General features: G+C 34.2%; 1 protein-coding gene and 1 pseudogene across 2 annotated transcripts; one reads left to right on the top strand and one right to left on the bottom strand.

The window, feature by feature from the left end:
• The first annotated feature begins 369 nt into the window (after positions 1–369).
• Positions 370–2,190, top strand: LOC145130986 (uncharacterized). Its single transcript, XM_079065728.1, has 4 exons — positions 370–1,071; positions 1,141–1,329; positions 1,409–1,472; positions 1,994–2,190. The coding sequence occupies exons 1-4, from the start codon at positions 370–372 to the stop codon at positions 2,188–2,190; spliced, it is 1,152 nt and encodes a 383-aa protein (XP_078921854.1).
• Positions 2,191–13,732: 11,542 nt separating this feature from the next.
• Positions 13,733–15,437, bottom strand: LOC145128658 (CBL-interacting serine/threonine-protein kinase 6 pseudogene; annotated as a pseudogene). Its single transcript, XR_013717034.1, has one exon. The product of XR_013717034.1 is annotated as a CBL-interacting serine/threonine-protein kinase 6 pseudogene (transcript).
• Between the last annotated feature and the right edge of the window lie 714 nt (positions 15,438–16,151).

Here is a 16,151-nt window from a genome sequence, read left to right as displayed (position 1 = left end):
GACCCACGAAAATTCCTCAAGGAATTTCATGTGGTTTGTTCAGGAATGAAGCCACATGCAGTTACTGAAGATAAGATTAAACTAAGGGCATTCCCCTTTTCAGTTCAAGATTCAGCAAGAGAATGGCTTTATGAACTCCCATCTGGTTCCATCACCACTTGGAACGAGCTCACGAAATTGTTTGTAGAAAAATATTTTCCGGAAACGCGAGTCTCCAGTCTTAGAAGAGAAATCCATGGGATCAAACAAGGAAAAAGAGAAGCTTGACACACTTACTGGGAAAGGTTCAAAAAGATTTTGGTTCGGTGCCCCCAATATGGGATCATCGATTATCAACTTTATAATTGCTTTTGTGAAGGTCTGACACCCATGGAGAGGCGCCTGATAAATGCTTCCAGTGGTGGTTCCTTGGGTGATATGACACCAACTGAAATCAGAGAGTTGATCGAAAAGCTGGCGATCGAGTCCAAACATTCCGAAAATGAAGACGAGTGGTATCCAGATCAGCTAAGGGGTGTCAAGGAGACCAGTAATGTTCATCTGGAAGCTCGGATATCTGAATTGACGAAAGTTGTTATGCTCCTGACGAAAGAAAAAGCAGCTGCGAAGAAACTATGTGGTATCAGCCTAAAGACAGAATATCTAACTGATATGTGTCCGATTTTACAAGAGGATGTTGCTCCAGGCAAAGTTATCGGAGGATACCAGCAACATAGAAACTTTAATCAGCCTCCAAACTATTATCAGAATAACAACTATCAGCCAAGACAACAATTTCAGCCACCACCGGGTTTTCAGCAGACAAATTTTCACCAAAATTCTCACTTTCAGCCCAACTTTCAGAACCCGAATTTCCCGCATCAACATTCAAATCAGCAACCCAGTAGCTCCAGTGTGGCCTTAGAAGATATAGTGAAGATTCTTGCCACGAGCACCCAAGCATTCCAGAACGAAACTAGAGAGAGCATCAAAAATCTGGAACAGCAAGTGTCTCAACTTACCACTTCTTTGGGTCGAATTGAATCTCAAGGAAAGCTACCAGGGCATACAGAAAACAATCCAATGCACAATGTGAGTGCTATTTCCTTGAGAAGCGGAAAGACTTATGAAGGCCCGATCTTATCTGAACCATAAAATAAGGCTGGGGAAGAATTTGAAGAAGTTCTGGTGGAAGAAGGAGATGTGGAAGGGACAGAAAAAGAAACTCCAACACCAGTGAAGCCAGATCTGAAAGAATATAAGCCCTTACCTCCATTCCCATCAAGACTGAAGAATACGAAGCGCGAAAGAGAGGATGAAGGCATCATGGAAATTTTTCGCAAAGTTGAGGTAAATTTTCCACTTTTAGATATTATCCAACATATCCCTCGCTATGCTAAATTTCTGAAAAAATTTATGTATTTCAAAGAAAAAACTGAAATTTAATGAGATTTTAAAAGCTGGCAAAAATATTTCTTTAATTTTGCAAAAAGGTTTGCCTCCAAAGTGAAAGGATCCGGAGATTTTCTCAGTTCCTTGTAAATTGGGGAACCTTGATTTTCCAAAAGTCATGCTTGATTTAGGAGCTTCAGTCAATGTCCTTCCCTATTCTGTTTTTGAAAAAATAAAAATGGGAACCTTACAAAAGACTAGGACAATTATACAGTTGGCTGACCACTCGATAGTACACCCAAAAGGTGTGCTTGAGGATGTTCTTGTCCAAGTGGGTGAGCTTATTTTCCTGCTGATTTTTATATATTAGACATGGGAAACTTGGACACTTCAGATACAAACTCTATTATTTTGAGAAGGCCTTTTATGAAAACTGCAAAAATGAAAATTGATGTTTTTAATGGCATGATTCAATGGAGTTTGATGAGGAAGTGGTTAAATTTCAAATTAATAATGATGATTATCCTTCTGAAAAATTTTGTCAATTATATGTGTACCAGCAGTCCTTTGTCTGAGGGCTGCTGTGAGTTTTCTAATGTCTCTGTGCAAGAAAAATTTGCAGATAGGAATTTATCATACATATCAGGGGAGCTGGCTGAAGGTAAGCTTGGGGAAAACGAAGAGGGGAACTTGGCTGTTGAAAAGGAATTAGTAGAAGCTGATAAATCTGAAAAGAAGTTATCTGAAGGGGCTGAGATGGAGTTGAAAAGAAACAAACTTTTGGAAGGAGAAGAGGAAAAAATGATGAATTATGTTTAGGTGATTTCAGATACGAATCTGAAAAGTAGAAAGTTTGAAGAAAAGGAAGAGAAGACTTATGGGAAAAAGAAGAAGATCAGAAAGAGGATGAAGTTTGAAAATCTGCAAAGCTTACCTGAAGACAATCTGAATTCTTTTCATTTTGCTGAACAAGTTCCAGATCCACCCATCTTTCCATATTTGAAGGGATCTGGAGTGACAAGAAAAAGAGTTGAGCTTCAGAGAAGTCCCAACCACACCAGTTAATAATCTGGTTGGGCAAAGTCGAGCCAACGACTTTAAAAATGGGCGGCTTTCCGGGAGGCAACCCGATGAGTAGTTTTTAGTTTTTATGCTTTCAATAAAGAGACGGTCGCAGTTCCAAGCAAGCTTGGGGAAATCAAAGGATCTTCAAAGTCGCTAAAATTCATATTTTTCGCCACATTGTCGTCAAAATCAGATTTCTACCAACTTATCAGGTACATTCTTTCCTAACTGCAACCCTTTTTTATTTGCTTTATTGAGCTGTTCATTCCTCTCTAAGCATTGAGGACAATGCATCATTTTAAGCTTGGAGAGGGGGTTAGTGTAAAAAATTGCATTTTTTGTTAAATTTTTTAAAATTTTCAGTTTTTCATTTAAATATTTCAAATTTTGTTTTTCTTTGTTCATTTTATTTTCTGCATTGCATTTGCACATAAAAATTCGAAAATCCAAAAAATATTATATTTTCCTTTTTATTTTTCTACATTCAAAAAAACAAAGAAAACCCAAAAATATTTTATTTCTAGTTATTTTTATTTTTATTTTCTGCATATAAAAATTTTAAAAAAATCAAAAAAAATGAAAAATTTTGAAATATACATGAGATGGGGATTCTTTTTACATTCGATAGCTCTGTTAAGATGAAGTGTGATAGTTACCAAAAATAACAGTCTCATTACAATCAATTATAATTAGTATCATATTGTGCTTTAAGTGTTTTCAATATGAACCAATATAAGAGTCGGATAATTTTTACAATGGAAGTGTGGAATGGAAAACGAACAGTGTTTTAGAAATAATTTCATTTAATGCCTTAAAAAGAACCTATATTGGATAACCCTTATCATTCCTTGAAGTACTAAACCCTATAGTTTCTGCGCCTTTTGAGGTTGGGAGGAAACTCTTGTTATACCCACAATTTATTATCATTTTTGAAGTATTGAATATATGGTGGGCCTCAAAGTAAAATCCGCGCCTAGCAATATATATATATGTTAGAAATAGTATATCAAGCAACTTGAAGAAATCTGCAAGTCAAAGTCAAATCCAAGTCAAGTTCAAGTCGAAATCAAGAAGTAAACAAGTTAAATCTGAAGAGTTGATCAAGACGAAGAAGATGTGTGGTATAATGAGATTGATCCCTCGATAGTGGAATCATAGGGGTAAGCTTGGATTTTCTGTCCATAATGGAGCTTACCGCGTTTACTGGACGAGTTCGGAAAAAAAAAGAGGGGTTGGTCAAGCTAAGTTTTTATAAATTCTTATTAGTTTAAGTTTTCTTTTTATTTTATTTTAAATTTTTATTAGGTCATCTACATCTTTCTATTTGTTTATAATGTTTTATCTTTTTCTTACTTGAGGGCAAGTAAGGTTTAAGTTTGGGAGAGTTGTTAGATGCTATTTAATGCATCTTATAGGGTAGTGTTTATTATCATTTTAGCATCATATTTTGTACATTTGCATGTCATTTGTTTAAATAATGTTCAGCTCATGTCTTTCATTTGAATTCACGTACTGCTCATGTTTTTATGTCAATTTCAGATACTTCAAGTGGAGCAGTGCTTTGGGAGCAGCTGGATGCATGTTTGGAGCTTAAAATGGAGCTTGGAACTTATGAAGTATGTTGAGGAATGATTGGAAGATGCTTTGGTCAAGAAACATTCGATCGAATTGATCACACGAAGATAGAATCTGTGATCTAAAGTTAAAGGATGTTGTTGGCAACTATGACCCACTGTCAGTATTTTGACCATATCTCATGAACCGTAACTCCGATTGATGCGACTCAAAATGATCTGAAAAGTAGACGAAATTTCGGATGTCATAGGAAAAACATGGGATCGCAACTATGGTCCATGTGATCGCATGGGGCCTTTATGCGATCGCAGGTTAGGTCGCAACTTGTCTTCGAGGTTTTTTTGTGCCAAAAATTCATCCGAAAGTGAAAATTCAAAACATGCGATCGCAGGTTGTGCCCATGCGATCGGAGGTTGTCTATATGCGATCGCATGCGCATCGTTTTTGCTGCTGGACGTATAAATAGACCCTGAAAGCATTCCAGTAACCTAAGTTGGCGATTCCAGAGGTACCAGACGACGAAAATTCGATTTTGGAGGCGTTTCTTCTCCGATTTCAACGATTTCTAAAGATCTGAAGACTGTGGATCATTTCCTTCAAGTAGATTAGTAAGATTAGTTGTTTGATGTCTCTTTTCATTTGTTTTTATCAGATTTTAGCCATGTCTGGCTAAAACCTTAGTTTTTAGTTCTGAAAAGACGAGTACTTTTCATGTGATTGATCATTAGATCTAGTTTTTGATTCGTGCTTCTATCTAGATTCTTCATTTTTGTTCTTAATTAATGTTTGATTTTGATTCTTGTTAGTCTGATCACCTAGCTAGGGTTTTATCATTCCAGTTAATCAGTTATAGAATACGTAATTGTTCTTGTCAACTGGTATTAAGTAACAAGTAATAAATCGGTTCCGTATTTGGGATTTGACTTTATTATAAACTGAAAAATCATATCTTTACGCTTCTGAGCCTGTGAGAAGTATTGGATATTGCTGGGAATTTTACATAGATTATAATGCAACTTTTCTGATCTTAATTAAGAGCTTGTTTGATTAGACAGTAAAAAGTTAGGGTTAATTGAAGAGCTTGTTTTGGTTAACAAATTTAGGTAAAATAGATTATACTAGAGCTTGTTAGTTTTTCGCAGTACCAGCTTAGATAGAACGCATCTCAAATAATCAGATCCGGATCAGTTACATGATTAGGAAAGTCGCAGCAGAACTGAAACCGTTTTTATTATTGATTCTCGTTTAATTTAATATCACTGCATTTTTAGTTTTTAGTTCATAATTAAATCCCCCCTTTATATTTTGTTTCTTGACTAGATGTGTCTAATGCAAAAAGGCATTGACCATTAGGCTGTGTCCTTGAGGATTCGACCCTGCTTCCCTGTGCTATATTTTTAGTGCAACCAGCAGTGATAATTTATTTGCTTAATATGCGCGCGACAGGAGTTTGGTAACTAGATCTGGATGTTTTAGGTGTCCCAAATGCATAAAAATGCAATCTTGATGGATGATATCAACCAATGCATGTGTATTAGCTCCTTTGTTGAAGTTGAAAAGTTAGAACTTGGATTTGGGACACTTTGAACAATGCAAAAGCTCAAAGTTAATGAATTTATGGATTAAGGCATGATTTAGATCAAGTTCTGAGTATTGGACGCTTTGGCTTGAGGGATTAAGACCATTTCTAAGTGGATTGTGAGCAGGGTGCGTAGGCGGGGCATACCTCCTGGTACACAGCGCGTACTGAGTCATCTCGGAGTACGCTGGGTGTACCAACTGAGTACGCGAGGCGTACTTAGTCTGTTTGGGCTTTCTTGATTGATTAACCTTTTTACCCCTGATCTTTAACCTGAAGTTTGACCAGGGTTGACCAATGGGTATTTTAGGCCTTTTAGGATATTGGGCCTTCTTGGATTAGGCCCGTGATGAGCTTTGGGCCAAATTGGAAAATTAGGCCATAGTGAGCTTTTGTTGCTTTTGGTTGGGCTTCGGATTCTTAGGCCAAGTGAGGAAAGGGTAAAATGGGCTTTTACCCTGAGTATTGGGTAGTCTAATTAGGTTTCTAGCTAAGGGTTGAGGACCACATATTTATTTGGTATTATTTGATGTTGTTAGCGCGGGGATTTTTCCGGATCGACTGTTCGAGCTTTTTTATGTGCGATTCAGCAGCTTGAGGTGAGTTTTGTCACCATATCCATGGGTCGAAGGCACTAATGTCGGCCCATTATTTTTTATGTGGAATGGTAGTTGTCTTTGTGATGCTCGCATGAAAGACCAAGATGTGACCCCTGTCAATTGTATGAAAGACCAGGATGTGGCCTCTGGAAAGTGTATGAAAGACCGGGATTTGGCCCTCGCCATTGCAAGGGAAGACCATGATCTGGCCCATGGCAGGAAATGATTGTAAGACTATGATTTGGCCCATAGCATTCACTTTCTCATGTATGGTGTGTGGTATTTTGAGGACCTTACTAAGCTTCGTGCTTACAGTTTTTGTGTTTATGGATTCGGGTACTTTCCGTTCAAAAGGGAAGGGCCCGGCTTGATCGCAGCGCATCCACCCATGTTTCTGCATCATGATTATCTTGAGATTGTACTCTGACAACTGTTTTCTTATAAAAATACTTATGAATATTAGATAAGCAAATATGGAACATTGACTTAAGGATAATTAATGTTTTGGTTGAATTAATAAAAAAATGAAATTTTTACCTTATAATTTTGGGATGTTACACCAGCTGGGTCTTATTTTCTGTTTGCTGCTATATGTGAACCGAATTAACTGTGGTTAACTTTGGGATTGTTGAAAGTCCCCAAGGCTGGTGATAACCCCTGAAGCGTGTTGATAATCCACTAGGGTTGCTGTTAGCTCACTGGGATTGCTGATAATCCCCAGGGTTGCTGGTAACTCATAGTTGTTAGTTGTGTTGTGATGTATGGATATTTTGGGAAGGACTCACTAAGCTTTATGCTTACAGTTGTGGATTAAATGTGTTTTGATACTCTAATTTGGGATGATTGTACTTGACATACCTAGGATTTTATTGACTTGTTTTTAATAACACTGTAGGTTTTCTATATTAAAAATGAGAAAAAATTTGTTGAAATTTTGGGTTGTTACATGAATCACTGTGGGGGTCAAACCTAACCCATTCCTATAAACAAACATTGATGCATGTTAAGCTTATAGTAGTAGATGATAGGTTGGAAATCATCAAACTTTAGTTATTAATGATTATGATGGAATCACCTATGCAAGGGAGAAGTGGGTTCGCTTTAAAGGGAATTGAATGTGAAAATTCCTAAGAACTCTTACAGAACCAAACAACTGTCCATGACCATAACAAAAACATCAATGAGAACCTAACTAGGTCAGGGAAAATCATGTGAGACATGTATTGATTATTTACACAAATCACAGAACATTCAAGGACATCAAGTCTAGTAGTCGGCTAGTAAAATAAATATGTATCTTAAGGTTAGGTTCAAAGAGTAACACCTACCTATCCTATGAACGATTCAACTGCTGGATTTTACCTATGTAGCTTGGAAATGATGAAACAATTTGCATTCATGTGGGGGATTGTTGGAAAATTGGTTTTAACCAATTTCCAAAAATGGGGTTCCTATTTTTGAGCACGAACTTCAAACTCTAATTATAATCAAACTGAAAAGTATTTATATGCTCGTGTTCTCCTCCGTAATATCTTCATTTTGATATATCACACGTTGAAAACGGATTAAAGATGAATGATAAATTTCATGTCAAAGTATGGTAGTTGGAAAAGACTTTTAAATAGGTTAAGTGGCTTTTATCTCATCCCACATTGGTGGGAGTATGAAAATAAAATGGTTTATAACTACAAGGACTTCTTAGCTTTGAACGACTTGTAACACCAAGGCTCTCTCTTGCGCAGATGAGGGTTGCAAATGTGAATCAATTTGCTTTGGGTTCTTTGAAACTGTGTGCGAGCACATGCCCTACAGGTACGAATGCACCATTAGTCAATCAGGAAATTTGAAATTGTGTGCGAGCACATGCCCTACAGGTACGAATGCACCACCAGTCAATCAGGAAAGTTCAGAGACCTTTTTGCAATTATTTTTTCTTTTGGTGACTGAAAGAGAGTCATTAATTACCGAATTAATCACAGATTATTAGTTACGATCTTGTGATTAATTCTTCATCAGTTACATCTTTGGGCCATTATTATTTCAAGTATAAATAGAGGCTTTTGGTTACTGATAGAGTTACACCGAATTTTTTTCTCTTCCTCTCTTACCGCTTCTGCTTCCTCTTCCACCTCTTGCTACAACCAATGTATTTTTCAGCCAAGTGAAGGTTCGGACAATCTTTAAGAATCGTTTTCCATTGTTGTATCCTAGAAAACATACATCCATATCGGGTGGATTTGTTTTAAAGACACTGTGCTAAATGCAGGGCCTCACCAACAATTTTTTCGTTTTGTTCTTTGGTGTAATTTCTAGTTACATTTTCCTAATAATTTATATTAACGAAAAACCTATAAAACATAAAACCATGTGACAAAAACGAAGATGTATCGAGTATTGACTATCAAAAGAATTGAAATGTATTCCCACAAGATATCACAGACTCCCTTCGTTTACGGAAAGGATAAGTTTGAAAACTAGATAGGTAATCTCAACAAGAATAGCTCTTTTGAATGTTATATTACAAAAGAGTAAAGAAAACATGTACAAGAAATATTGCACTTAGATGATCATAAGATATGTTTAATCTACAAAGCAAAGTGCCTTTTTGCATCTTTACAAAAAGATGAATTATATAGGCTAAAATCAAATTGCAACTGTTATCTATATCTGGTGCGGTGTAAAACTTCAGTTCGATGGGTATGTTTATACTTTATAGATAGAGTAAATTACACGAATGGTCCCTATGGTTTAGGATAATTTGCGTGTTTGGTCTCTAACTTATTTTTTTAACTCGGAAGATCCTTACTATTTGTTTTTGTTACGTGTAGGTCCCTATCTAACATAAAAAGACTATTTTACCATTGATTTTTTAATTTATTTAATAAACCTCACCCCCTCACCTTACCTTACCTACCTCACAATTTTTTCCTATTTAAATAATAGTCTTTTTACGTAAGACAGAGACCAAACGCGTAAGAAAAACAAATAGTATGGACCCAACGCGTAACAAAAACAAATAGTATGGACCCAACGCGTAACAAAAACAAACAGTAAAGACCTTCAAAATTAAAAAAACATGTTAGAGACCAAACACACAAATTATCCCAAACCATAGGGACCATTAATGTAATTTACTCTTATAGATAAGACACTTACTAAAAAAACATGATATACCATACAAGTTGTAAAACCACAATTTGAATAATATATCATGTCGACTTAATCGACAAATGACAATAAAAGTAGATGATGATAAGCAAGTTGCTAGTAGAATTTGGTAGGCAGGGGGTGGTCAATTCAAGGTTAGACAGCTATCTCTTTACGCACATGCCTTAATAACCGCACTACCCCAAAACTTCTATCATTCTTATCCTTTCAACTTTTCTATATTTTACAATATTATCTCACTTTACAATATTTTGTTTTTATATCACCCTATCAATAAACACACTATTACATAATAATGCCAAAACAAGCACCAAAATATCTTCGCAATATTAAAGTATTAAGCACACACAAACTTAATTAAAACTTATTTGTCATTCTCAAGGAACATTTTTTTTTCATAATAATAATAATTATCCCAAAAAATAGATAACTATAAATATATACAAATGCAAACTTTTCATTTCAGTGAGGATTTACTATAGCTAATCATGTAACTTTTAAAGCACAGGATACATCTATATCAATAAATAAAATGTAATTTTAGTCCCACATAATTCATCGTTATAATCCTTTTAACTTAATAAAATGTCACTTTCACTCATTTATCTTTTATCACTCTATTTTATATAATCTGCCACTTGCAACCCATCTATTTTGTAAAATGATATTTTCCATCCTTTTACTTTTTTAAAATATCAGTTTTGTCTCATTCACCTTCAACTTTGTCAAATATCATTTTCATTATTTCATTTTTAAAATTTTCTTGTTTATCTCATGTCCCTGACAACACAAAACATATAGTTGATTTGATTTGCACCGCAAAAAAAAAATAACATATATATTATTTTTCTTTTATTTTTTTAAGCCACTATAAGGTCTTTTTTCAGATATCAATTGCAAAATATATATATATATATATATATATATATATATATATATATATAATTAATTAATTGACGTTTTTGTTTTAAATTTAAAGATGTAATAGGTTGTCATAAAAAAATTAGAAAGGTTAAAATGAATAAATTACAAATATATTATCAATTACATTTGGTACATATTTTTCTTAGAAAAAAATAATATAAACTCTCAATAATTAAAATAAATATATTTCCATAATTAAACCAAAAAAACACAAGTGTTTTGGATTTGCTTATTAAGAGTGATTATTAACTTATTATGGTTCACACAGATAATAATCACTTTTTTATGTTTGGACAAAAAACAAACAAAAAATTATTTACTAAAATAATATATTTCCAACTTACCTAAAACAAGTTATAACTTATTGAAACAAATTACCATAATAATCTTTATCATAACTATACATACTTTTAGATACATATATTACTATACATACTTTTATATACATATATTTAAGATGGGAGTTGATCCGTACACAACAATTTTCTCCATACACAATAATTGATGTTTTAAAATGTTGTATTGTACAACTATATAATGCATAAATTGTTGTGTATGACAAAAAACTGATGTGTACGAATCACTTCCCATTTAAGATGTCTTTATTAATCATTTTATATGAATAAACTGGATTTGCAAAAACTAAAAGAAAACTTATCTACTTATTACGTACCGAGGTATCAGATAAGTTAATTCAGATACTTTAAAAAAAATCATTTTTAAATACCAAATAAATTAATAAACATTTTTATACTGTCTTAAATAAACAGTCCCATGCTGCTGCATGCTAATGCCAAAATAAGCACCAAAATACCTTTGACACTATCTTCATGCTTAATAAATACCTCCCTTAAACGTCACATGTCATTCTATTAAGCCCCAACTATGTCACGTGTCATTACCACAAAAATCTTTTGACTATTTTTCCCGTCTATATCTTTCATCTTTATTTTATTTCGTTCCTAAAAATTAGGAATCAAATTAAGGATTGGATATTATCAGTTAATAACTTGGATTCCATTCTTTTGTTCCTACGATTCAAGAATTTAAATTAGAAAAATCTAATCTTCTTTGACAAAATCTCTATAATAGTTTAAAACTTTCCATGTTCAAGTCGAACAATCAGCCACCAAATCAGTCGTGAGAGATTCTTATCTCCTATCTCTCTTACTAAAACCCTGATTTGTCCCCCACCATCACCGGCTGCCCTTCTCTTTCTTCAAACTCTAATCCATTCACCACCACCAATTCTGCCATCGTCTTTCTTTCACCACCATCTGACACAATGACCCTTTATTTTTTTTTCTTTAACAACCGATCTACATTATATTACTACAAACGAGCTCTAACATCTCTTCTTTGTTGATTTCTTTGAATCTCCTATTGGATTAATCTATAGCCTCTTCAACTGTAACAAAATCAATTGGGTTTAGTTTTAGAGTTCCTTAAAAATTTTATTCGTATGTATGTTTCAATTAGTGTATTTATTTCTTCTTTAGGTAGTGTGAGAACCGCAATCAGACTCGCATCTTACAACTGTTACTCCAGCAACATAAACAACAACCAATCTAATATCATGGAGTTGAACATCTTTCATATATGTTGGGCCACTACAATCAGCTTATTCATTGTTTTGACCTCTTACTTACTAACGTATAAATCAAATTGAAACATTTTTCTTTTCTATTTTGTTTTAGATTTTAAACATTTTGTAATATGAAGTATTGGACATCCCTCTTCCATAAATACAAGGTCCTAAAACTCTAGAAAATTGTCTTTCATCATGCTACAAAAAGCAAGTGTTGAGTTAAATTTATCCCCTTTTGGGGGTTGGAGTTGGTAATTTTATCTGGTATGAAAACCTAATTAAAACATGATTCATTTCTATTGAAATCATTAAATCATTTTCTTTTTTTACAGTTGGTTCTCTTTCTTGACGAGAATAAACAATATGATCATGTCCAAAAGGTAAGATATGCAAGTTTTGATATTTAACCATTCTTGGGTTACCCATGATTTACTTAGTTAAGTATTTAACCCTTTTGATATATTTTATATATTTTATAGCATTTTGTACTATATTTTATATATTGCTTATACTTTATTTTATAAGTTTGTTTCGTACTGAATATTTTTGATTTGGCTATTATGTAATGTCCAGGTACAGGTCACGTAGCTTCTGAATTCATGCAGCAGAGAAGTGTAGTAGATTACCAAATTTTCATCTATTGCTCTATATGTATTCATTTTCATGAAAGTGGCGTATGTTCTTTTGTATTAAAATTTTTATTTTTTATTCATATTTACCAACTAAAATCCATTATTTTGATGTCCTTTAGAATACAAAAGCAACACTATAATTAGGTAGTGTTTTACTATATATTTATCCGTATCGGTCATTGTATCATTTTCATTTCTTATTTTTTTTTATATAATTTCTTTTTAATTCTTTTTCTTAGTATAGCATTGTACTTTGAAAGTACAAAGCTATAATTTGATAGTCTTTCACTATGTATGTGTATGTGTGTGTTTGTTTGTGGCTGTTTGTGCGTTTATGGAAAAAACAAAAAAGAAAGTAATTTCTTTAATATTTTTTTAATATTAACATTATTTATAGTGTTGAACTTTTATATTATTTCAAGTATAGCATTCAACTTTCATTTTAATGTTGATTATAATGTTAAACTTTCATTTTAATGTTACTATATCGGTTTAGTTTCAATATTTTCTCAATTATAACAATCAACTTTCATGTTATTCTCAATTATAGCATTTTATTTTCTTATTTTTTAATTATAGTATTCAACTTTTAGTCGTGAGAGATTGTAGCATGTTACTTTCATTTTTTTTTTTAATTCTACCATTCAACTTTCATTTTTATGCCGATTATAACACTTCTATTTTTTTTTCCAATGATCACATTTAAATTTCATGTTAATGTCGATTATAGCATTTTACTTTTTTTTTTCAGCTCTAACATTCAACTTTCATGTTAATCTCGATTATAACATTTAGTTTCATCTCAATGATAATATAGCAATTGTATGCCAATTATAGCATTTTTATTTTAATGTGACTTATAACATTTTACTTTCATGTCATTGTCATTCATAACATCCAATTTTCATTTTAATATCGATTATAACAATTACTTTCATCTTAATGATAATTATATCATTTAGTATCAATTATAACATTTTCTCACTTTAATGTGAATTATATCATTTTCATATTATCTTAATGTCATTCGTACCATTCAAATTTTCGTATTAGTTTACAATCAAAATATTATTTAGTTTTTGACTTCTGTATTTATTTATCCTAGATTTGAATTTTTGTTGTCTATTATTTTATAGCAATTTGCTAAGTATTTTTTATTTATTTTGTTTTACGCTGTCACCCGTGTGTTACATGGGTTATAACCTAGTTGAAGTATAAAGCATACAAAAACTGAATTAAAACTTATTTATCAATTCAAAGTAGTATTTACTTCATAGATAATCTCAGTTAATAATTTGAACCAACAATTAAATAATATTTTACAAATTAAATCAAGTTGATTCAGGCCGGAGTAGAATGATTGGCGGGCGACGTCCAGACGATGTCCTTAAGCGCCGGCCGGAGCTCTTTGCTGCAGAATTGGTTGTACTCCAGGGTGTCGCCGCTCGACTTCGTCACCTCCACCACCAAGAACGACGGCGTCACCGCGAATATGTCAGCCGCTATCCCCAATTTCCCTTTCCTTCCGTTCTCAAGTCCCTGCAACCTCAAACTGCTTTCGTCTCCACTCTTTTTAACGCTAAACTTCACCGCCTTCGCCACCTCCTCCAGCTTCGACACCACCGCCCCTGCCGACTTCATTGTCGCGAACCTAATCTCTTGTTTCTCCTCCCTCTTCTTCTCCTCGAACAACGGAGACAGATCAAAACCTTCCGATAATGAAATTATGTGAAATGCATTCAGTGTCTCGCCTTCTTTTCCCTTTAGATGCATACCTTCATCTTCGCCTGAAAAGTTGGGTTTCTTCGGCGACGCCTTCTTGAACCAGGTTGATTGCATGATTTTTGAGATTGTGATTCGAGATTTTGGATTTGGGTCGAGTAATTTCAAAATTAATCGACGTGCGTCAGATGAAAACCATGGCGGACACTTGAAATCTCCTTTGTAAATCTTCCTATACATCGCAACGATGTTTTCGTCTTGAAAAGGTAAGAATCCGGCGAGAAGGACGTAAAGGATGACTCCACAAGACCAGATATCGGCTTGCGCGCCGGAGTAACCTTTTTTCCCAATTACTTCCGGTGCGACATACGCCGGAGTCCCACATGTTGTGTGTAATAATCCATCCTGCCGGAGATGATCGGAAAGCGCGCTGAGGCCGAAATCGGTCACTTTCAAATTGCCTTCGCCGTCTAACAATAAATTTTCTGGTTTCAGATCTCGATGGTATACCCCTCGGCTGTGACAAAAATCGACGGCGGAGATGAGCTGCTGAAAGTAACTCCGAGCAACATCCTCTCGCAGACGCCCTTTCTCGACTTTAGAAAACAACTCACCGCCTCTAACCAGCTCCATAGCGAAATAAATCTTAGATTTACTCGCCATAACCTCATGAAGCTCAACGATGTTAGGATGCCTCACCATCTTCATAACCGAAATCTCTCGCTGGATATGATCCGTCATACCGACCTTAATCACCTTATCTTTCGCCACCATCTTCATCGCCACACTCTTACCAGTCTGCAAGTTCCTCGCGTGATACACCTTCGCAAAAGTTCCGTGCCCTAATTGTTTTCCCAGCTCGTACTTCCCGTGTAGCACACCGTTGTTTCTATCCTCCATCGCCATCAATTCGTCAAATTAATTATCCAATTAGAGAAAAAAAATACGAAATACGATTAATTGAACGCTACAACTACAGCAATTCGTTGTTCACCCGTCCTCCACGTGTTTGCGGTGGCAAGTTCTGCCGCCGGTGGATTTTTTACCCCGTCCACGGTTAGACAGCCGCGAATCTCTCATCTCTCTGCATTCCCTTAGCAGATTCTCGATATCTCGTGCAAGAGATTTGGGATTTTGTGTGATTTCTAGGGTTTTGCAGGTTGAAAAAACAAGTATGTTATTCCGGTGTGCCTACTCTTTTCGTAAAGAAGACAGACATACCGTTATATAGGCGGTTTCCCAATATAGAATGACGGATTTACCCCTGTGATTCAACGGCTATGATTGATCTTGTAATGTTAAAAAAAGCAAACGTTTTTTTATACGAAATTAAGTAGTCCGCTTTTCAGACGTATGTGGCTTACTTCTTCCACTTTGTAATAATTATCCTCCAAAATATTAAAAAGTAATATTTTATAAATCAAAACAATCATTTATTATTACAATATTTTTCTATTTTACTCTATTATTTAGCTTACCTAACAGATAACATCATAACATTGTTATCTTTTATGTGAATATAATTAGACAAAAATTAAAATGCATTCGGCAGCGGAGCTAGAATTTTTGATTAGGGGTAGCATAATTTTTTTCTCGATAAAATATAAAAGTAATACCAAATTAACACACAAATCATTGGTTATGAAGAGACGAATATAAAGAGATGAACTAAAAAGAAAAGGTGTACCCTCTAAATTTTATCTTTAGACTTCATCCGAGGATCAAAACAATTTTCATCAGACCTGTTTAAGAGCTTCACCCCTACCATTGAAACTTGTTGAAACATACTGCATAAACTTCACTAAAAGATCACATAAAAGTATGATTTTGTTAAAGCAAATAAGTTATTGATTTCTTTAAAGGTTAAAACCAACAATTTCATCAACTTATTAATAAAGATGGTTCCAGCGGCCCTGGGTCAGTTTCGG

Source organism: Lactuca virosa, chromosome 8 (genome assembly GCF_052849685.1).
Source record: "Lactuca virosa cultivar CGN04683 chromosome 8, Lactuca_virosa_CGN04683_v6, whole genome shotgun sequence".
NCBI lineage: Eukaryota > Viridiplantae > Streptophyta > Magnoliopsida > Asterales > Asteraceae > Lactuca > Lactuca virosa.
This window is presented reverse-complemented; position numbering and strand designations above follow the sequence as displayed.

What these genes read in the sequence shown, in the direction of transcription:
- LOC145130986 (XM_079065728.1), top strand. Translation starts at nt 370, where the DNA reads ATGGAGAGGCGCCTGATAAATGCTTCCAGTGGTGGTTCCTTGGGTGAT. An exon ending in AAATTTTTCGCAAAGTTGAG is followed by an intron (nt 1,330 to 1,408) that starts GTAAATTTTCCA and finishes TGTATTTCAAAG; the next exon opens with AAAAAACTGAAATTTAATGA. An exon ending in TTCTTTAATTTTGCAAAAAG is followed by an intron (nt 1,473 to 1,993) that starts GTTTGCCTCCAA and finishes AAAAATTTGCAG; the next exon opens with ATAGGAATTTATCATACATA.